Raw genomic sequence first — 17,500 nt, 5'->3', positions numbered from 1 at the left:
CGTTCACCCCCGCGCGCGCGCGCGTTCACACCCGCGCGCGCGTTCACCCCCGCGCGCGCGCGCGCGCGTTCACCCCCGCGCGCGCGCGCGTTCACCCCCGCGCGCGCGCGCGTTCACCCCCGCGCGCGCGCGCGCGTACAAACGCCACAACTGAGATGCCACATCGACCATCGCCCCCGACTGACAGGCTCTTGTCCACATGCAGGCCGGTGCAGGGCCACCACCTTGTGCCACACAGGGGCAGCTACTACTTGGGGATGCTCTTCGAGTGTTTGAGACGAGATACGATACAAAACTCCGAATTGCTGGGGCGATTAAGCAAGCACCATATAAATGCAATTCATAACAGTGAATGCTTGGGAGCTTATTGGCTCTCGCTCCTGGTTAGAGATCTCCCCAACACACAGGTCCACAAAAACTGGCCGCTCTTACCCTGCAGGTTGCACCTAGGAACTGAGTGTTCAACTTCACATTCTTGTCATAAAAGGCCTGTGATAAAGGTGCATCTATTGGAGCGGCATCGTCTAAGGCAGTGGTTCTTAACCTTGTTGGAGGTACTGAACCCCACCAGTTTCATATGCGCATTCACCGAACCCTTCTTAATTGGAAAAATAAAATATTTTTTCAAATTCAAAACATAAGTACATGTTTTACTGGTGCACAATCATATGAGTCAGGTGTGTGTCTTAACCTCCGCCGAACCCCTGGGGCTCGATCGAACCCAGGTTAAGAACCACTGGTCTAAGGCTTACGCATCTCCCGGGTCTCCATTTGACTTTGTATTGTCTCGGAGGAAGTCCACCCACACCTCCACTTCCACAAACTGCTGGGAGTTGCCTCGCTCTGCCTCACAGTCAGAATTCTCCTCCTGCTTCACGTTGCCTCCATCGATGTGAAGGTCCGATTTGGGAGTTGAATCTTCATATTCACATTTTACCTTCACTTCTTCACATTTCACCTTCACCTCTTCATATTTCACCTTGATTTCTTTGAAAGTGTCCAAGCTGGGATTTTCTTCCGGTTCTTGTTTGATGAGGGATGGGCTCATTGCAGCACTTTGACTTTCACAAGCTGATTTCACACTCCACTCCTGGTGGATCTTTTGATGCTTGTGTGTTCTCTGGTGTCTTTGAAGATGTGCTGACCATGCAAACGCCTTCCCACACACACTGCACTTGAAGGGTTTCTCTCCCGTGTGTGTTCTCTTGTGTGCTACAAGAGTAGATGAATCTGAAAACGCCTTCCCACACACACTGCACTTGTAGGGTTTCTCTCCTGTGTGTGTTCTCTGGTGTGTTACAAGAGCAGATGAATCTGAAAACGCCTTCCCACACACACTGCACTTGAAGGGTTTTTCTCCCGTGTGTGTTCTCTGGTGTTTTACAAGATGAGCTGAACGTGCAAACGCCTTCCCACACACACTGCACTTGAAGGGTTTCTCTCCCGTGTGTGTTCTCTGGTGTGCTACAAGAGTAGATGACTGTGAAAATGCCTTCCCACACACACTGCACTTGAAGGGTTTCTCTCCCATGTGTGTTCTCTGGTGTGCTACAAGAGTAGATGAACGTGCAAACACCTTCCCACACACACTGCACTTGCAGGGTTTCTCTCCCATGTGTGTTCTCTTGTGTTTTACAAGAGTAGATGAATCTGAAAACGCCTTCCCACACACACTGCACTTGAAGGGTTTCTCTCCCGTGTGTGTTCTCTTGTGTGTCACAAGAGCAGATGACTGTGCAAACGCCTTCCCACACACACTGCACTTGAAGGGTTTCTCTCCCGTGTGTGTTCTCTGGTGTGCTACAAGAGCAGATGACTGTGCAAACGCCTTCCCACACACACTGCACTTGAAGGGTTTCTCTCCCTTGTGTGTTCTCTGGTGTGTTACAAGATCATATGACTGTGCAAACGCCCTCCCACACACACTGCACTTGAAGGGTTTCTCTCCTGTGTGAGTTCTCTGGTGTGTTACAAGATCATATGACTGTGCAAACGCCCTCCCACACACACTGCACTTGAAGGGTTTCTCTCCTGTGTGAGTTCTCTGGTGCCGTGTCAAATGTTCAGGACGATCCGTGCTGTATGCACACTGGTCGCATTGATGCCTTTTTGCACCGAGCTGCGCCGAGTGCCTTTGCTCCATGAGACCAATTCTGCAGAGGCAGCGACAGCTGCAGACAGAAACAAAGAATATCCACACCATCTACACGTCAGTATCGAGGCACAGAGGAATGCATATATACACAGTCACACGTGACTTACACGTCTATAGTTATTCATATATTTATGATATAGTAAAAAAGTGTCCCAAATTCATCACATGGGCTGTTATGGCACACAATGAGAGGGCAAATGGTTATAACCGTGCCTGGAAGCCCTCGTATCTTCAAAATGAACGTTAACCCAAAACTCAGCACACAATTTCAGCTGTCTGGCTTCTAAATAAATGTTTATGAAAGCTAAATTCAGCTGACATAACAATGGGTGTTGAAAATAATACTATTTGTGTTATGCACAAATGCATAAATTAATGTTCAATCGCAATTTAGAGGTGTGAAGCCAGGCACAGATGTCCTTGATTGCTCGGATGAGCAGTTCCGACTTAAGCTGCTGCACGTGTTTGCTGTGATCACTTCCTGACTCCATTCTTACAAAGAGTTCCAGAGGAAAACTAAAATAAACTACTGTTTTGATATAACCTCTGTGCTCAATAGAGTTAATAGACTTTACTGCAAATACAAACTTGACACTGTCACACACTCAGAGGTGGAGCCAGGATTTTCAGGTAGGGGGAGGAAACCCCTCCAGCAATGAAAAATTACAGGAGTTGTTAGTAAGTAAGGAGTTGTTAGTGAGAAAGGAGTTGTTAGTAAGAAAGGACTTGTCCCTTGCTTTTCATTCGACGCGTGTGATCGTCATCGCCCTCGCTGAACGTGTTGATGCCTTCAGGAAAGAAAAATAGACTTTTGTATTTTGGGGGGGGGGGGGGGGGAAATGACCATGACGTATGTGGCATCAACCCGCATCACACCTGAGCTAAGGGCTCTGCAATGCTTACCCCCCTAACCACATGGCTCTTCGCGCGCCGTACTTCTACAGCTGTTCACAGCGTGCCGGGAGATTTTAGGTGGCGCTTCGCTCCTGGCCGATTAAGTCATTGGCTTCTCGGAGTTTCAATACAAATCCGTGTGAAGAACAGGTACTGCCATCTTAAATATATAGCAGAACTTACACCTGTTTGTTTGTGTGAAACAGCAAAAACTCTCCAACGCTGAGCTCTGGCGTCATGAAATTTTCACAGCTTATGCTGTCTGGAATTTCTAAGCGAACGCCACGTCATTCCCTTCCCGAGTGGCAAAAATCGACCTGACGTAGCAGTGGGTTCTGGTTGAATTTCCTTGAGTGAGTACATCCGATTTAGGTAAATTGAAGTGTTTCGGCTTCCTTCTTGCAAGCATCAATTTTTTCAGGGTTTTTCAGTGAATTATGAGGGAATATTAAATTAATCCAAGACAAGAATCCAAGTCCCGGGCAAAGCCGGGTAGTGAAGCTAGTTACTAATAAACCCCAATGATCCTATCGAAATTAGGGATTTCTATCAGATTGTTGGGGGGGCACGTGCCACCCCACCCCCACTGGCTCCACCACTGTCACGGTTCACAGGTGGTGGTGTGTCCAGACCCATGCCTTGCCACCTTCACCTGCTCAGTATTAATGCTTCCTCACTCCACCAAGTAATTCATTGAGGATCAACCAACACAGCCGAGGCTGCGTGTCTCTCTGTGGTGAGATGTTCACTACCTGTCCTGGCATACAGGAAGTCGTGGGTTCGATCCCGACCCTGACGCCTGCTGTATATTTGTAGTTTACGTGTCTCTCTCTCTCCCCGTGGTCGCATGGATTTCCTTCCCGATCCCCGGGTTTCCCCTCCACATGTAGAGAGTGAACACCGCCACGCGTCTAGAGTGAACACCGCCACGCGTCTAGAGTGAACACCACCACGCGTCTAGAGTGAACACCACCACGCGTCCAGAGCGAACACCGCCACGTATCTAGAGTGAACACCGCCACACGTCTAGAGCGAACACCGCCACGCGTCTAGAGTGAACACCACCACGTGTCCAGAGCGAACACCGCCATGTGTCTAGAGTGAACACCGCCACGCGTCTAGAGTGAACACCGCCACACATCTAAAGTGAACACCGCCACACGTCTAGAGCGAACACCGCCACGTGTCTAGAGCGAACACCGCCACGCGTCCAGAGTGAACACCGCCACGCGTCTAGAGTGAACACCGCCACGCATATAGAGTGAACACCGCCACGCGTCTAGAGTGAACACCGCCACGCGTCCAGAGTGAACACCGCCACGCGTCTAGAGTGAACACCGCCACGTGTCTAGAATGAACACCGCCACGCGTCTAGAGTGAACACCACCACACGTCTAGAGTGAACACCACCACGCGTCTAGAGTGAACACCACCACGCGTCTAGAGTGAACACCGCCACACGTCTAGAGTGAACACCACCACGTGTCTAGAGTGAACACCGCCACGCGTCCAGAGTGAACACCGCCACGCATCTAGAGTGAACACCGCCATGCATCTAGAGTGAACACCACCACGCGTCTAGAGTGAACACCGCCACGCGTCTAGAGTGAACACCACCACGCGTCTAGAGTGAACACCGCCATGTGTCTAGAGTGAACACCACCACGCCTCTAGAGTGAACACCACCACGCGTCTAGAGTGAACACCGCCACGCGTCTAGAGTGAACACCGCCACGCGTCTAGAGTGAACAACGCCATGTGTCTAGAGTGAACACCACCACGCGTCTAGAGTGAACACCACCACGCGTCTAGAGTGAACACCGCCACACGTCCAGAGTGAACACCGCCACACGTCCAGAGTGAACACCGCCACGCGTCCAGAGTGAACACCGCCACGCGTCCAGAGTGAACACCGCCACGCTGTTGACGAGCCTCACCTTGTTGTTGTTGTTGGCAGGTCTCTTGTGAAAACAAGAGCGGTACAGCAGCTCAAGCGGGCGTGGCCTGGTAAAAATAAAAACTGTGTTAATGTTTAAAGTAAAACAAAGTTACAAAGTGGCGAGCCGGGTGAAGACAAATTCAACTTAAGCGAGAGAATTGAAGCGAACGCGACCAGGCGAGGGCAGGAGGCAAGGCCCCGCGTTGTAAAGTTCCAACCTGGACATCGCTTCCATGCTCGCTGCTACTCAATTGACATCCCTACGAGAGAGAGAGCGAGGCTCTACCTCGGTAAACAACAACCACCACAACCACAACCACCACCACCACAACAACCACCACCACTTCTAGATTGGAAGCTTTCGTGACTGCAAGGATTCATATTCTTAGGTTTTTTCGGTAAAGTCACGTAGGTAAAACATTAAAATTAATAAAAGTAAAATAAAATAAAAATCACGACGTTTCGGGGAAGGGCCAAGTACAGCACACTTTTTATTCTGTACTTGGCCCTTCCCCCCCTCTCCAACCATTATATAAACGGAGTGGTAGCTCCTGCAATCTCTCATTTACTAGATACAGCTGTCGTGGCTGTGACGGTTCCACCTGAAGACGGAAGCTTGTGTTGCCTCCGAAACGTCGTGATTTTTATTTTATTTTTATTAATTTTAATGTTTTACCCACGTGACTTTACCGAAACAGGACCCTGCGGGGTGGGCTGGTAGGAATAATACTAATACCGGTACAGGGATATCGACCGCACACACACGCACACACACACGCGCACACACGCGCATAAACGTACACACGCACACACGCACACACCGCACGCACACAAAGACAAAGATCCCCCGTGTAGCCTGAACAGACTGTCGGGGCAAGTGCTGTTAGCGAGCAGCACCTATGAAGGCCGGCACGGCACACACACACACGTACACACACATGCACGTACACACACATGCACGTACACACACATGCACGCACACACACACGTAATGAAGTTGTGTTGCTACGCTTCCAGTTCGCCGTGAATAACGATCCGAAGCCCAATAGCGCCCATTCATCACGCCGCTCGAGTGGGCCGGACACGCACACACGCACGCACACACACGCACACAATCACACATATACACACACGCACACACAGACACGCACACACACGCGTATACACACGCACACACACGCACGCACACACGCGCATACACACACGCACACACGCGCATACACACGCACACACACGCGCATACGCACGCACACGCACGCACATACACACGCGCATACACACACGCACACACACATATACACACCTCTCACCTGCAAGGCAGCGGTCGCCGCTTCTCCCACATCTCTCGTCGCGGCAGCTGTAGCGATGGTGCAAGTTTGTTGTTGTAAAGTAATTTTGAAGCGAAGTTTAAAGTTTTGCCGTGATGGCAGGGGGAGCGGGCGGTAATCTTGTCGGACAGGGTCATGCCAAGTGTTTGCAGTAGGGGGCGATGTTGATACACGTGTGAATACGATGTAGTGAACACGACAGCGATGTGGTGAACACGGCAGAGATGTAGTGAACACGACAGAGATGTAGAGATGATAGTTAACACGACAGAGATATAGTGAACACGACAGAGATGTAGAGATGATAGTGAACACGGCAGAGATGTAGTGAACACAGCAGATGTAGTGAACACGGCAGAGATGTGGTGAACACGGCAGAGATGTGGTGAACACGGCAGAGATGTAGAGATGATAGTGAACACGACAGAGATGTAGAGATGATAGTGAACACGGCAGAGATGTAGTGAACACAGCAGATGTAGTGAACACGACAGAGATGTAGTGAACACGGTAGAACTATAAGCGAGTGAATAGCAGCAGCGACGAGGCCTCTCGCTGCCTCTGCTCTGCCGCTGCCGGGCTGCAGATTCAGCCGAGTCAGGTACCACTGCCAATATGCACAACAACAACAATAAACGTGCTGCGTTTCATCTCTGTGTTAATAAACCTGCCGCACTAGGCCTCACGAAGCCTGCCGCACTAGGCCTCGTGCCGTGCTTTTCGTGCACAAATAAGGCGATTAAATGTATCTCGTCTCTGTGTTAATAAATCTTTCTTGTCTCTGTGTTATAAAAACGTGCTGCGTTTCAGTAAAATAATTGTTTTTAAATAAACGTGCTGCGTTTCATCTCTGTGTTAATAAGCCTGCCGCACTAGGCCTCACGAAGCCTGCCGCACTAGGCCTCGTGCCGTGCTTTTCGTGCACAAATAAGGCGATTAAATGTATCTCGTCTCTGTGTTAATAAATGTTTCTTGTCTCTGTGTTAAAAAACGTGCTGCGTTTCAGTAAAGTAATTGTTTTTAAATAAACGTGCTGCGTTTCATCTCTGTGTTAATAAGCCTGCCGCACTAGGCCTCACGAAGCCTGCCGCACTAGGCCTCGTGCCGTGCTTTTCGTGCACAAATAAGGCGATTAAATGTATCTCGTTTCTGTGTTAATAAATGTTTCTTGTCTCTGTGTTAAAAAGCGTGCAGCGTTTCAGTAACGTAATTTTTTAAATAAACGTGCTGCGTTTCAGTAAAGTAATTTTGAAGCGAAGTTTAAAGTTTTGCCGTGATGCGCCGGAAGCGACGGCCATCTTGTTTAATTCACATATCGCAGGGGGAGCGGGCGGCCATCTTGTCAGACAGGGTCATGCCAAGTGTTTGCAGTAGGGGGCGATGTTGATACACGGACGGACGGACGGACAAACGCGGACGGACGGACGGACGGACAAACGCGGACGGACGGACGGACGGACAAACGCGGACGGACGGACGGACGGACAAACGCGGACGGACGGACGGACAAACGCGGACGGACGGACAAACGCGGACGGACGGACGGACGGACAAACGCGGACGGCCGGACAAACGCGGACGGACGGACGGACGGACAAACGCGGACGGACGGACGGACAAACGCGGACGGACGGACGGACAAACGCGGACGTTCCTACCAGTAAAAACCTAAGAATATAACCACCACCACAACCGCGATGAGAATTTCTCACCTCGGATTTCAGTGCACGGGCCGAGCGGCAACTTCCTGGTCCCTCGTGACGTCAGGCGGCAGCAGGTGACATGACGTCACTTGCGGGGTACGATGACACTCCCCTCCCACAATGAGCGGCTCTCAACTCGCGACAGCTTTCACGAATAAATTATGTTAATGAGCCGCCAGGTATCGGGCGTGGCTTTGCCCAAATAAGGATTGGCACTGGGACAGGTATCGGCAGCGGCTGAGTGGATGTGACGTCACTCTCAAGAGCGCGGTGGTCGGGGGTGAGTGACATGACTTCACTAACGAGGCACCTCCCCCTGGCGTTTGACGCCGATGAGGTCACGCTGAGCGGTGACGTCAGAGGGCGGGGTCAGAGTTCAAGTTTGTTGACAGAAGGGGAGCGGCAGTGTCATGGTGAGCGCTGCGCTCCGCACCGAACAGCCGAGTTCCATTCCCGCTCGTGGCCAACACCGCCAGTGACGACTTTCTGAGCCGGTCCTGAGCCTCCCCTACGTCGACTCAGCCTCAAACGAGTACCCGGTGCTGTGTCAACATCGCCACTGGGGAGACAAAGGCGGCCGGGCGTGGTGCTGGCCACCCACCCCCTCGTGTGCCGTGACGACCTCCACCGGTGCTGCTACTCGCTGTGAGCAGCACTTTGTAGATGTCGTGGCTTGGCTCTCCAGCACACTGCTGGCGACATTTCACGATGACATTTTCACGTCCATACAAAATCAGCATACTAACCTATGCCGTTACTGGCAAAATTGTCCCAATTTTTCTAGTTTTATTTTTAAACAAAAAGTGCATTTATTCTTTGGTTCTTTTCGGTTAAGTCACGTCTAAAAATAAAATAATAAATTAAAATAAAATAACATTACGACGTTTCGATTGCAACACAAGCAATCATCATCAGTCATAAAAGAAATAGCAACAAAAATCTAACTAGAAAAAACTATAGACAGACATACAAGCAGACAGACATCACAACGGCACACAGAGAGAGGAGCAAGCTGACAACGCGGCACGGGCACGCAAGCCTGAAAATTAGGAGGCAGGCACACGAAAATTAAATAACCTAGTAAAATATCGAAATGTGATGTAATACAACACGACTCTCTGTGTTGTATTACATCACATTTCGATATTTTACTAGGTTATTTAATTTTCGTGTGCCTGCCTCCTAATTTTCAGGTTTGCGTGCCCGTGCCGCGTTGTCAGCTTGCTCCTCTCTCTGTGTGCCGTTGTGATGTCTGTCTGCTTGTATGTCTGTCTATAGTTTTTTCTAGTTAGATTTTTGTTGCTATTTCTTTTATGCCTGATGATGATTGCTTGTGTTGCAATCGAAACGTCGTAATATGTTATTTTATTTTAATTTATTATTTTATTTTTAGACGTGACTTAACCGAAAAGAACCAAAGAATAATTCCTGCAGTCACGAAAGCTCCTAAATTAAGATTAAAAAGTGCATTTCTTGGTTGTGTTTAGCCTGAGTAGCCTATATATTACGTAAAAAAGTGGGGAATTTGATACATTAAATTTTCGAATATAAAAAAATGAATCGGCATACTGTGCCGATTTTAGCCGAAATAAGCCCAACTTTCACAGCTTTATTTTTGGACAATAGTTCATTCCTCTATTGTATTTAGCCTTAGTATGCTATGTATTAGATTAAAAGTGGGAAATTTCACGATGAAATGTTCACGTCCCGTTTTTGGCCAATATTGGCCAAATTTTTCCAGCTTTATTTTTCAACAAAAGTGCAATCCTCGTGTGTTTAGCCTTAGTATCCTATATATAGCGTTAAAAAGTGCGAAATTTTTAAGTGAAAAAAGAAAATCGGCATACTATGCCGTTTTTGGCTAAAATTGGACACATTTTTACAGCTGTATTTTTAAACCAAACGTACATTCCTCGGTTGTGTTTAGCCTGAGTAGCCTATATATTACATTAAGAGGGAAATTTCACAATGAAATTTTCAGGTCCCATAAAGAAATCGGCACACTCACGTATGCCATTTTGGCCAAAATTGGGCGAATTTTCATAGCTAAACTTTTCAAAGAAAAAGTTAATTCCTCTTTTTTGATTAGCATTAGTATGCTGTATTATTACTATAAAGGTTTGATATTTCATGATGACATTTTCACGTCCTAAAAATTAAATTGACATAACATTTTTTGGCTAAAAAACAAATAGGCATACTAACCTATGCAGTTTTTGGACATAATTGGGTTAGAGTTAGGCTTAGCAATTAGGGTTAGGGTTTAAGGTTAGGCGTTAGGGGTAGGGTTAGGGATAGGGTTAGGGCTCGATTATTCCAACTCACTACTCTCCGGGACATCTGGCAAAAACATTACCAAGCTGATGCGTGTACAAAATTATTTTACTGGCGTCATGACGGGTACTGCAAAATCCGACCATGTCTGTCCAGTGCTCACCGAACTGCATTGGCTTCCTGTTGCCGAACTCATACAGTATAAAATTGCACTCATTACATACAAAGCGCTGGCCACAAGTGAACCCCAATACCTTGCTGGTATCATCAAAGAGCATCAACCATCACGCAAACTCCGGTCATCCTCGTAGCAACTTTTGGCTAGTCATCGAACAAAGACGGTCGCTGCATTGCACGCTTTCAGATGCACTTCTGCAGCCGTCTGGAATGTTCTTCCCTCCGAGATTAAGAAGTCACTGGAGCTACGCATTTTTTAAATCTAGGTTGAAAATATATTTTCTTTAGAACTGCTTTTCGTGCTTAGTTTGGTGTCCCTCCCCGGCACCTCCGATGACCATGGTTGGCTATGTACGGTGTGAAAGAAGTTCAACATACACACCAACATGGACACTCGCTAAATATACTAACCAACATGGACACTCACTAAAATAACTTAACCAACATGGACACTCGCTAAATAAGCTAACCATCATGGACACTCGCTAAATAACCTAACCATCATGGACACTCGCTAAATAACCTAACCAACATGGACACTCGCTAAATAACCTAACCATCATGGACACTCGCAAAATAACCTAACCAACATGGACACTCGCTAAATAACCTAACCATCATGGACACTCGCTAAATAACTTAACCAACATGGACACTCGCTAAATATACTAACCAACATGGACACTCGCTAAATAACCTAACCATCATGGACACTCGCTAAATGACCTAACCAACATGGACACTCGCTAAATAACCTAACCAACATGGACACTCGCTAAACAACGTAACCAACATGGTGCTGTAGCGTCACCGTGTGGTCACGTGGTACCACTGCAGCGCCTGGCGCGGTGACAGCAGCAGTGGCACTGTGCGGCGTCTTCACGGCTTCATTGCAGCCAACCCGCTTGGGACTAACGCCAGCACGCAGCAGCAGCGACTCACAACTGCGGGAACGCGCGGGGTGACGCCTGACAGCGGCAACTGCTGGCGAACTGTGTTGGCCTGTACTGCACATGTCCACCAAGATGGCAGACGTAACCACGAATTAAATACCAGCCAAGTTTGGTGGCGATTGCTTTCACGGTGTGGATTTGTATTTGGAACATACTTTCATTTTCATACATGGAAGTGTAGGAGATTGAATAACAAAAATACACGTTACATGGAGTTACTATTTTTTTAATATGAAGAACACAGGTGCTGAGAGAAATTAGAAAGGGGAAGAGATAATTAAGGAAGTGGCACTGTCGATGTAATGAACGAGGGCGCAGCGAGCAGTAGAGGCCAGTTGGTGAACGAGAGTCGTGACAGGCGGCTAGAGGATGATTGATGGGAAGGCGCGTAAGGAGCGAGGCGTCACGTGGGGGGAGGTTGAGGGCGGGGCGGGGCGGGGATTCCCCACGCAGGGCGCCATCTTGGCTGGGCACCGCGTGGAGGACGCGTGGTTCTTGTGGCGTCGTTGAATTCGTCTTCAACTACCGATCACAGCTGCTCCATGTGGCTTAGCAGCTCCTCAAGGTGGATCACCAGCTCGACCATATGGCTTACCAGCTCGTCAAGGTGGATTCCCAGCTCCTCAAGGTGAGTTGCCAGCTCATTCAGTGGAATTTTTTTGTCAAACACAGTTACGAGGCCTGTCTTGTGTTTAGAGTTAGTAATAGCCTAGATTCGTAGACCGTCGCTTTTTTAAGTGTAACATTTAAGCTATTTAAGTGCAAATCCTCTCATTGTTTTTCATTGTAATGAGGCGAGGAGGAGACTGTAACACGTTCCCAAGAGGGATGAAGTTTTAAATCGTGCGTCAACACGTGTTTAGATTGCGGCCTGCGTGGTGATTATCGGCAGCCTGTATGTAATTCAGGCGAGTCCGTGCTCTGAATATTGAGTTTTTGCGAGGTTTTTTCAAATATACTTCCCTACGATCGATTTCGTTTATTTTGTGTAATCTGACAGTGATTGTCAACTACCCCCCCCCGCAATCATTTCCCGAAATATATTTCAGAACAAACGTTAAGGTGCAAAGTTGACAATTTGTCAATACAAAAGAGGGTTGGGTTTGGGTTTGTTTAGGGTTAGCGGTTAAGGGTTAGGGTCAGGGGGGTTAGGGTTTAGGGATAGGGTTAGTATGATATATGTAGATTAAAAGTCAGACATTTCACGATGAAATGTTCAAGTAAATATTAAAATTGGTATACTAACTCATGCCGTTTTTAGCCAAAATTAGCAAAATTTTTACATCTTTATTTTTCAACAAAAGTTCATTCCTCTTTTGTATTTAGCCGTAGTATGCTATATATTACATTAAAAGTGACAAATTTAACGATTGCATTTTCACATCTCTAAAAGATATCAGCATACTAACCTATGCAGTTTATTTGCTAAAATGAGCCAAATTTTCACATCTTAATTTTCCAAGAAAAAGTTAATTCCTCCTTTATGTTTAGCATTAGTATGCTATATATTACATTAAAAGTGAGACATTTCACGATTACATTTTCACGTCTCAAAAATAAAATCAGCATACTATCTTATACAGTTTTTTTGCGAAAATGAGCCAAATTTCCATAGCTTTATTTTTTAACAAAAAGTGCATTCCTCCATTGTGTTTGCTGTAGTATGCTACGTATTACGTACAAAATTGAAAATTTCACGATAAAATTTTCACCTCAGGTATGCCAAGAAAATCATCATACCTTCTTTGGCCATAAAGCAAATTGGCATACTAGCCTATGCCGTTTATGGACAAAATTGTGTAAGGGTTTGGGTGAGGGTTAGGATTAGGGGTTAGGGTTAGTGGTTAGGGGTTAGGGCTAGGAGTTAGTGGTTGGGGGTTAGGGTTAAGGTAGTTAGGGTCCAGGTCGATGTTAAGGGTTAGGGTCATGGTTGGATTAGGGTTAGAGTTCAGGGTTAGGGTTAGGCATTAGGGTTAGGGTCAAGTTCAGGGGGTTAGGGTTAAGGGTTAGTATGACAACTGCAGTGCCTCGGCACGATAACAGCAGCAGTGGCACTGTGTGGTGTCTTCACGGCTTCATTGCAGCCAACCGTACTTCGGACAAACGCCAGGACCGCCACATCACCAGCGACTCACAACTACGAATTGATTGCTTGTGATACTGCACTTGTCCACCAGAGGGGACACGTAACACGTCAAGCGCGGTAAAAATAATATTTAAAACAACTTTTTTTAAACACGCTTTTATGAAATGTACGAGTAATGACAGAACTCCACGACTCCAGGAAGTGGCCCTGAAGCTTTCCAAAATGTAAGGGACCGTGGCCAATTACAGCCAATGTCAGTTGACCGTGGACAATTAGACCCAAGCCAAAACATAACATATAAAAAATATTGTTTAAAAATAAATAAAAAATTTATGATAGAATATAGTATTTGTCATTAGTTTGACATAAGTATACCAAGTTTGCAGTCGATACCACATTGGGAAGTGGGTTAAAATTGAGTTACAAGATTTGAGGATACGACAACGACGACAACAACAACAGACAGAGTGAGTTAAAAGAAAGCGTGTAAAAACGAAACTATCCGGCCGATTTGCACTGCAATGCTTTATTTCTTTACGGATTTTCAAATAACAAACTACTGCATTGACATCCCAAGCTGTCCCATACATTTAGACCATTGAATATTTGGTGAACATCGGTGCTGAAATAGTGAAACGCACTGCATTCTCAAACAGTGCGCTTCAAATCGGCAACAATCACACCCATCATCGACTTCAATGCAAAATGCCGCCCCGGTTGCACAAGTCACACAAGCAAGTGGTGTGTGCCCTTCGACTCTACTCGACAGTCGCGCCATATACGATTCAACTCATCTCGCTGAGATGCGTTTAAAGGCATATTTGAGGCATCTCACTTGCAACCCTAAGAACTCTTAAATTCAAAGCATGAGTCTCAATTCCAAATCTCGGAGTTCCGATTCTTCATGCGGGAATGTGAACACCAAGGAAGTGGTTGTGGGGCTCCCGGAAATGGAATAGGGACTCCCAAAATAATCCATATACAGTACCCTGTTAGCCTAGTTAGGGTTATGGTAAACGGTTAGGGGTCAATGAGAAGTGAATTCCTCCATTGAATTGTCTTACAATGCTGTATATACAATAAAAACTGGGCAATTTAACATGTATATTTTTTGGGTGAAAAAATCGACATAGCAGTCAAATACACTAAATGCATGTGGAGGGAAGAACATGCAAACTATGAACATACAGCAGTTGTGAGGGACGGGGTTCAACTTACGACTTCCTGTATACCAGGCAAGGTAGTTACATTCTTGCCACTCTGAATTCCTCCATTGACGTTAGTCTCACTACGTGATGGATGAAGCAAAAACTGTAAAATTAAAGGTACTACGTGTTTTTTTGCAAAAAATAGCCACATTTATAAATAACGCGATCTAAACCCAAAAACGTTGATTATGAATAACATTGGTCGCGAAAGCCTACGTGTTAAACCAAATTTTTGACTTGCAATTTTTTAATTAGAAGCTCATTCCTCCAATGCCTTTAGTCATACTATGCTATATATGAAATGAAATTTGGTGATTATACAAATACAGTGATACCTCGGTTCACGAAGTTAATTCGTGAACTGACTCTGGTCGCGAACCGAATTGGTCGTGAACCGAGGCACATTTTCCCATAGGGTTCAATGTAAATCCGATTAATCCGTTTTGACCTTTTTTGTTTGTTTTTGAAGCACATAAATATGAAACAAATTACAATACACATTAGTACTGTACAGTATAGTAATGTATAAAGAGAGAACACTAACCTTGCTTGAGATGACTTTTGGCATTGAGGAAGGCAGGTGGGAGGCGGGTGGGAGGCGGTTATTGTTTGGAGGGAGAGTCCCCCTCCATAAGGACATCAGGGGGATCTCCTTCAGGGGTTTCCTCTCTCCTTTGTCTCCTAGCTGCAGGCTCAGTTTTGCTGAAAAATCTGTCCAATGTCAATGTCTCTTCCTGCGCTGCATAACCCTCCAGGAAATGAGAGACCACATTATCATTCATGAGATTTAACACTCTGTTCGTGACAGTTATGTTGGGGTGGTGCTTTTCAAAAAAGTCATGGCACTCATTACATTTTTGCATAATGGATTTCATGGCATCACTGCTAACCTCCTCCCTTTCTTCCTCTGTTGACTTTGCCATCTTGTACTCTAAGGCCAGATCAGTCACACGAATACCACTGTCATGCTTTTCTACAATTTCCTTCTTCAGCTCAATGGTTATTTTCTTCACAACCTTGCTGTCACCTTTACTACTGCTCTGCACTTTATTTTTGCCACCATGCTTGCGCTGCACATTCTTGTCACCTGCATTTCCACTTTGCACATTGTCACTTGCATTTCCACTTGGCACATTGTCACTTGCATTTCCACTTGGCACATTGTCACTTGCATTTCCACTTTGCACATTGTCACCTGCATTGCTGTTCTTGTCACCTTCATTGCTGCTCCGCACTTTCTTCTTTCCACCATGCTTCTTGGGAGCCATATTGGGAGTCCAGTACAGTAAGCACTCAACGGGTGAACTGTACAATACAGTACAGTAAGTACAGTATTGTACAGTACAGTAGTACAGTACAGTACTGTATGTGCTAAAAAGCACACCAAAAAGCAAAAAGTCACTGAAAGTGTCTTCACAGTACTCACAGTACTTCTTTCTGTGTCTCTTCTTCTCTCCACGATCTTCCTACCGGAAGTCACGACCATGTGACAGCCTGGAAATAGCATTAAAATTGCCGCGGCTCCTGTTCGTGAACCGAAGCGGAGTTCGTGAACCGGAGCATATTTTATGAACTTTTCTGTTCGTGAACCAAGTTGTTCGTGAACAGAAGCGTTCACTGTATATTTTTTCTCGAGAAAAAAATCGACAATTTAATTAGGGATAGGTTTAGCTTTTGGGGTTATGAAGGTGCAAAGTTGACCATTGTTCAATGCAATTTCCCATTGGAAAAAGTCTTAATTGTTGCAAAACATTTCTAAAAAGCCCTTATTTTGCTTGTCAATAGCAAAGCACTGCAACCAAAAGACACAGAGAGCCAGTTGTTATATTTCCTGATTGCAGAATATGTAGGCGACAAATTGTCCAGAGGTTTGACAAAAAACATTTCCAAAGCATTTGCAATTTCTGCGCCCCAGAATTGTACGAAAAACATACTTAAACATGCGTTGTGTCGACTGAGGCACGCACACACCCCGTTGTAGGAGGAATTGCGTTTATGAAACAATTCAATGTACACCGGCTTCTGTTGCTAAGTGTGGCTAACTTGTTCTAGGCTTTCATCTTCTTGGTTCTTTCGGTAAAGTCACGTAGAAGGGAAGTAATAAAATAATACAAATAAAACATAATAATTCTCACGACGTTTCGGCCACAACACAAGCAGCCGTCCTCAGGTGAAGACTAGGTCTGTCGGGGAGACATAATAATTCTCACGACGTTTGGGCCACAACGCAAGCAGCCGTCCTCAGGTCTGTCTGTCTCCCCTCAGGTGAAGACTAGGTCTGTCTCCCCGACAGACCTAGTCTTCACCTGAGGACGGCTGCTTGCGTTGTGGCCGAAACATCGTGAGAATTATTTTATTATGTTTTATTTTTATTATTTTATTACTTCACTTCTACGTGACTTTACCGGAAGAACCAAGAAGATGAATCCCTGCAGTCACGGAAGCTTTAAATCGAAAAATTGTTCTAGGCTGCTCACTATGTTGCGTGTCTGTTCCCTCTCTTGATCCCCGAACGAGCCCCGAATCCCCCTCGCGCTCCCCCTTCATCCCTTTGCCCCGGCCCCGCCCCTTGCTGTATCAAGGACGGCACCCCCGCTTCAGGTCACGTGCCCTCGACCATGTGGATTACCAGCTCGTGTTGTGGATTACCAGCTCGTTCATGTGGATTACCAGCTCGTGCATGTGCATTACCAGCTCGTTCATGTGGATTACCAGCTCGTTCATGTGGATTACCAGCTCGTTCATATGGATTACCAGCTCGTCAAGGTGGATTCCCAGCCCCT

General features: G+C 46.4%; 1 protein-coding gene across 3 annotated transcripts; it reads right to left on the bottom strand.

The window, feature by feature from the left end:
* Positions 1-633: 633 nt before the first annotated feature.
* Positions 634-8,727, bottom strand: LOC144728515 (uncharacterized). 3 transcript variants are annotated; one of them, XM_078608001.1, is made up of 3 exons: positions 8,029-8,727; positions 4,987-5,053; positions 634-2,171 (listed from the first exon to the last, which is right to left on the bottom strand). In XM_078608001.1, the coding sequence occupies exon 3, from the start codon at positions 2,141-2,143 to the stop codon at positions 749-751; it is 1,395 nt and encodes a 464-aa protein (XP_078464127.1). In that variant the 5' UTR covers positions 2,144-2,171; positions 4,987-5,053; positions 8,029-8,727; the 3' UTR covers positions 634-748. The 3 variants fall into 3 exon arrangements, with proteins under 3 accessions (XP_078464127.1, XP_078464129.1, XP_078464128.1); XM_078608003.1 differs by lacking the exon at positions 8,029-8,727 and adding an exon at positions 5,591-5,673; XM_078608002.1 differs by lacking the exon at positions 8,029-8,727 and adding an exon at positions 5,207-5,296.
* Positions 8,728-17,500: the final 8,773 nt, after the last annotated feature.

The sequence above is a fragment of the Lampetra planeri genome, chromosome 29 (genome assembly GCF_965212315.1).
Source record: "Lampetra planeri chromosome 29, kcLamPlan1.2.h2, whole genome shotgun sequence".
Taxonomy (NCBI): Eukaryota; Metazoa; Chordata; class Hyperoartia; order Petromyzontiformes; family Petromyzontidae; genus Lampetra; species Lampetra planeri.
The sequence above is the reverse complement of the archived record's forward strand: the minus strand, read 5'-3'. Positions and strand labels throughout refer to the sequence as shown.

What these genes read in the sequence shown, in the direction of transcription:
- LOC144728515 (XM_078608001.1), bottom strand. Translation starts at nt 2,143, where the DNA reads ATGGAGCAAAGGCACTCGGCGCAGCTCGGTGCAAAAAGGCATCAATGC.